Source organism: Coloeus monedula (assembly GCF_965178545.1).
Source record: "Coloeus monedula genome assembly, chromosome: 2".
Taxonomy (NCBI): Eukaryota; Metazoa; Chordata; class Aves; order Passeriformes; family Corvidae; genus Coloeus; species Coloeus monedula.
Window position 1 is genome coordinate 77,595,552 of NC_138782.1, and position 6,000 is coordinate 77,601,551.

General features: G+C 48.2%; 1 protein-coding gene across 1 annotated transcript in view; it reads right to left on the reverse strand.

The window, feature by feature from the left end:
- The window catches only part of GRIK2 (glutamate ionotropic receptor kainate type subunit 2), a gene marked incomplete at both ends in the record, with an annotated part of 355,572 nt that extends 350,454 nt beyond the window's left edge, over nucleotides 1-5,118 (reverse strand). Inside the window, one exon of the mRNA XM_082276818.1 lies at nucleotides 5,004-5,118. Coding sequence (XP_082132944.1) covers nucleotides 5,004-5,118 — 115 coding nt within the window. The remainder of the gene's footprint in view (nucleotides 1-5,003) is intronic.
- Between the last annotated feature and the right edge of the window lie 882 nt (nucleotides 5,119-6,000).

Here is a 6,000-nt window from a genome sequence, read left to right on the forward strand (position 1 = left end):
TTAAATCCAAACGGTCTTTATCGCCCCATGACCACTGTGACTTCAATCAGCCAATTTAATTACCTTACAAAATTGTCAGCAGAAGCAGCAAAGAAAAACAGGAAGGGTTGTGACGTTATCAAATTGAAATCTTCCTCTGTGCTGTTTAATCTAGACCAGTCAATAACAATGCTTCTCACCTCCTTGCTGCCTTCCCGAGGCTCTTAACCTTACTCTTCTTTCAAAGATTTCTGTTGTTGTTTATAAGACTGATTTTGAACTCCTCTTCGTGAGAATGTTAACAGATACTGAAAGCTTCTTGTCCTTGGCAGTAAATCTTTCATTGGCTCTGAATGCTGGACTTGCCAAGACACGGACCCCTGAGAGTTGCCATGAAAGTTTGGCTTGCAGATTTTCATTGCACTCTTGATCTGAAGGCAGACTGCCTTCCCCACCAAAACAAGATATGTACACTTTTTTGTTTCTCTCAAATAGAGGCAGAAACCTTACCTCCTTTCACTAAAAGGGTGTCAATGCAAAATCCAAAGGAAAGTACACATCCAGGAGGGTTAATGCAAGTCCCTTAAGAAAGCTCTACTTGATCACCCAGCAGGTATTTTTCACTTGCCCTCGTCTCATACATATATGCACAGACCTAGTTCCCACTGCTGTGTCATGACTTCGCAGGTTTTAATTGCTACAATTTTAAAATGGTCTCCTGAATCCCAGAACCGCGTGGTTTGACACCCACTGTCAGCTGCACAGGCAGTGGACACAACGAGGAAGCCTCTTGTCTGGTTTTGCCTCGCTCGAGCTCTTAAAAACAATTACATGGAGATAAACTCAGTCTGTTTGAGACAAAGGAGCTCAGCTAAGAAGCATGGCAGATGAAACCCATGCTAAATCTTCACAGAGGAAGGAAGACTCAAGCGCCTAGCAATTCCCCTCTCGGGCTTCCCACAAAGGAGTTGAAAAATGAGGGGAGGGGTTTTCCTAAGTCACAAAGAGTACATGATTTTATAATGTTTGATTTGCTATATTTATTATTCTATGTAGGGCAACAGGAAAGTGCTAGGCTTCATGAGGACTTGGTGTGGTGGATTTTTAGGGAAAAAAATTTTTAAATAGTCAGTAGTAAGAAGTGTTTCTGGTAAAAGTTCAAAACTCTTCCTCTTTTCCTTGTAAAGTTTTTCCTGTCTCTCTCTTGACTTTCTTTTGCTTTTAACGTGGAAGAAGCCACATGCGTGCACACACCCTTCCTTTAAAGTTCATTGAAACACAAAACATTCAGCTCCCTTTCTCATCTGCTTCAAGTCAGGCAACTCCAAAGGAACAAAAAGTCAAAACTACAGGTGTGTGCCTCTACTATTCTTTACTCGTCTTGAATGACCTGAAGAAAATAAAACATCATACAAAGTGGGTTAACACTTAACAGGCAATTGCCCCCCCTGCATTGGAGGTCTTTAGTCTTTCACCACGCTTCCACGAATAATGAGAGCAAATCCAGTGGCCAAACCTCTTTCACCTTCCCGTCACAGGTCTCTCTTCACACCTTTGCTATAAGAAAGACGAATTGCTCACAGCAGTAGATACAAGGCCGGAAATGGGCAGTTTAAATAGAAGAGGGCATCTTAGAGGCTCCAGACTTCAAAGAGCTGACAATCAAGCTCTATATAGTAGTAGTAGGTGGGGGGGGAAAGGGGGTTTAAATAGCTCTTTGGGCAAGACAAGGGGTTTCTGAAACACAGGTGAGTAATTACTGGTGTTTGACATCTCTTATTGGCTTGTTAATTCAGCATTTCGGGGACAAGGTGCTGAGATGTCCTCAGGAGGTTAAGGCAGACCTACGACAAGGCAGCCCGACGTGCCCCGCTGCCGTGGGTCTGCGCTTACAAAGGAGCAGTGAATCGGAAAGCTGCGAAATGTGATCCCCGATAACGTAACGGATGTGCCGGCGGTCACGTATTTTGGCTTTTGTTCGGTGCCAAGTGATAAGGAAAAGGTTTCCATCACACTTAGCACAGCAGGGAGACAAATACTAGGCTGCTGATTTTCTCCCTCGTCAAGGTGGGATGTATCCTTTTATCCGCATCAATGGTTTAGGACTGTTCCCATTTGACACCCTCGAGTACCGTATACACAAACCTCGCCTTCAGCCTTCCCTGGGCTCGTTTGTGGGAAACTGCTTAGAAAGGGAAAGGGAAGGAGCTTGGTGCCATGCCCCATGAAGCAAAGTGTCATTTAGGAAGGGCGCCTGGTGCGATGCCCGAATACCGCGTTGCCCAACTCCAGCAGCAGCAACAGGCTGGTGTCCAGATGCCTTGCTTAGTGTCGCTGGGGAGGGAGCGGTGCCATCGCACCAGCCTCTCTCCGTGTTTGCTCCATAAGGCACAGACAGAAATAACCTCCCGAATTTGACAAATAACCCAGGCGGTTCGACTTCCTTCTGTGGTTGCTAAAAGGTAGCTTTAGAGAGAGAGGGAGGGAGAGAAAGGACATGCTGGCTAGTCCCAACAATGAGAGGAGCCGTGGGAAGGACAATGCGAATCCATGGTGGCTAATTTGCACAGGAGGAATGAGGGGGCTGCAGCTCTGGCAGGCTTCAAGCTCTCCCCTGTTGCCATAGCACTGCTGGCTGAGGAGGAAGAGCGGGGGCTGGCAGGCTGCCTTCTGGAGGGAATCTCCTCAGCTCTCGCTTCTCCTCGGGAAGGACTCCACGGCATGCCGTCCTCCTGGTCGCAAGGACATCCCGAAGGGACCGCTAGAACGGGAACCCGGAGGGGGCGGTGGGGAATTCCCCCTCAGAAATAACCAAAGTTTTTCCACAGCTCACTCGCTGCTCCTTCCCTCCACCCTGCCATGCCCTACACGGAGACAGAGATGTCAGCCTTTTGAGGAAGGCGTGGAGGAAGTTCTCTCATGGTCACAGACAGAGTGACTTAGGCTGGACTAAGCTACGTCCAGACTCCTTTAAAACAGAGATGTGCATCAGGCCCAGATGAGCAGGGCAAAGGTCTTCCTGCTCTTTTCACGTCTAACATTCTCCACAACAAAATAAACTTACCATCTGCTCCCTACCTACTTCGAATGTTCAGTAATGTTTTGGAGACAATTCTTTTAAAAGATAGGGAAAAGCAGGCAGAGATGCAGAAACGGATTTCTACTTCGCTTCTACAAACAGTGGAGTGAGCACAACTCGTTGGCCAGCTGCGTGACCAGGATGCAGTTGGGAAGCGAAGTTAGCCCAGTAAAACACAGGCACGCACCGCCATGTCAGAGACCCGCTGCATCACCTTTCATCCTCGGGATTATTTATTGCTGTAGCTCTTGCCAAGCCGCTGCTCTCTAGGGCTGTCTCCAGAGGTACACTGGACTAACAACTCAGAGGGGATGCCGCTCCAAAGAAGGAAAGTCCACCTCTTGCTGGTGCTGTGACCAGGAAGATGTTTGTTTACATAGCTTCACCTGAAAGTAACTGAGGCTCCTAGAGACAGACTCTCGGCGCCCGTGGAAAGACAGCCGGCCAGTGTCAGATTACAGGCATCCTAACGCTAAATTCACGGCCATGATTATGGATCAGACTGATTGCAAAATAGACCCCACAATGATATACGGACCCGTTTAGCCATGTCCAAAGAAACAGGCATTCCTGAGGATGGTTGCTAAGAGCAACGTGCCTTAAGCACCACCTTTAGACCAGATGGAAGCAGAAAAAAAAAAAAAAAGTGCTGGTAGGAACTCATCACACGAGATCGGTAACAGCCTGGTGACTTTTTAATCATTACTCACCTTCCCCTTCACATAAAAGTGTGTGCGGGGGTGCTGATTTAAACTAAAATAGATACAAACCAAGGCATTATTCCCAGGCAAAGGCAAGAGATTTCAGTGCCCCACAGAAACGGATGCAGTGGCTGCCACAGTTTATCGCTGACAGCGTGAATGCGGGAGATCCGCTCTTCCTCCCTCCACCCATGCTCTCGGCAGGCACAGAGGGTGCCGCTTGTATGGGGAAGAAATTTTCCGCCTGTCCCCTCCGCCGCGCCCCCGCCGCGGTGCGCCCGCGATACCCGAGCGACCAGGAGGAGGCTGATGCGGGGTTCCCATCATAGCTCGCCCCGGACTAGCACCGAAGGACTGCCCCAGCCGCACAGCCCCCTTCGGACCTGCTTTCCGAACTTTCTGTCCTGCCCTTCCTCACTGCAAAACTTCTGTAGGGGATGCAGCGGCTGGAATTTGTCCCTCGCTTGCTTGCTTAGACACACGAACACGCGCGCATGCACAGGCAGAGCTCTAAAGGTCCTGGTCCAGCTGGGATAGCTTTGAAAGTGTAAACCCTCTCTGTTCTTGAAATGTCATTCTGATCTACCTTTTTTTTTCCCCCGGGAGAGGGGGGAACTCCTGCAACTTTCGTCGCATAGGAAATCTGTGCTTTTGAAAGGTACCGCAAAAGCTCTTTCCCGAGCACCGCTCAAGACGTAAACCATCTCTTCTCTAACCCTAAATGCCACTCAAGTGTCAAGCAAACGGACAGACACTTCAAGGGAAATCAGCCCGAACGTCTCAAATCACAGAGTCGCGCCCGCACGGGATCGGCTCGGGGGGGGAGATCAGAGACGGGCGGCCGAAACTTAACAACTACTTGACAGATTTTTAACTGATCAAGCACTGTATTAGCCATGCTTTCCCCTACTACGGAAACAATAAAGCAAAACAATGGAAACAATTACGAGGAAGCCACGCAAGCTGCTCAGAGCCTTAGGCAACCGCGTTTGCCAGTCTTTTTTCTATTGTTATTATAATTATCATCATCATCGTGCCGTTACTACGGCTACAATGAGCTGCAGAGACAGAAAAAAAAAGATCACACAGCAATTCATCCCTCCAGATGCAAAATAAAGAGGGACTTCGCTGCCCGACTCCGGCAGCACGTCCCAGCTCTCCCCCAGCATCCCCTTCTGAGTCAATCCTACGTATATCACATTCAGGCTTAAACGCACAATGAAAAAAGTGTCGGGAAATCTTACCAAATCTTAATACATGTGTGGTTCCTTGAGAATATCCAATCCACAGTAAGCAAAGAAGGAGTCTAATGGTGCATCTGAAGACTGAATTAGTTACAATAGGGGAAATAATCTTCATGATGTTTCTATGCACACACGCGCTGCCTTACTTCCCCCTTCTAAGCCGTCAGGTTTCCCGGTAGGGTGAGAATGAGGATACGTAAACTGATGGCCCTCAGACACGATCACGGCATGGTCACAGAGAGAGCAGAGAGTCTACGCTTCCCAAACCCATTAGCAATCCCTGCATGTTCTTCATTCACTGCGCCAAGGAGCAACCTTCAACTGCAAGGAATGGTGGGACATCCATGTTAGTCGGGGGAGAATCCTTGAGAAATCCAAACACACACAATGTCCAGCCGAGTAAACCTGGGAGGCAAGAAAGGAGGAAAATCAATAGGTAATCCAGCTCGAGAAACCGCTGAGGTACCGCCACATAGCGAGCGCCCGCCGTTTCACTGGCGAAGCTTTTGCCGTGCTCCCATTCTACTGCACTGCTGCACAGCTTCTGACGCGAAGCCAAGATTAAGTGAGAGAAATTGAGATAGCTCTTCTCTGCTTAAGGCTGCCTGCCAGACAGCCTTCCCAGTTTCTATTATGCAACCGATCTGATCGCCCAGCGTTGTCGGAGTTAAAAAAACCCCAGCACGGTTTTATTTACGTGCTTCTTATTGTTATTAGTTATTCAGTTGTTCTGAACAATAGCTGGGGGGGGCGGGGGGAGGGGGTGCTGCTAGAGGGGAGAAGGGACTCGGATGTGTAAAAATTAAATCCTGTATTTTAATAGTTGACTGCTTGGCTCGAGATCACTTAGCTTTAGAGTTGTGAAAGAGAAGGCTGACAACAAAGTCATGCAGGTTATGAGAGTAACGTTCAGGTTCGGGGGAAAAAAAAGATAATGATATTTGCAGTCAGTAACTGTTATTCATTTTAATGCATGAAGTAGGATAAACGCTATGGC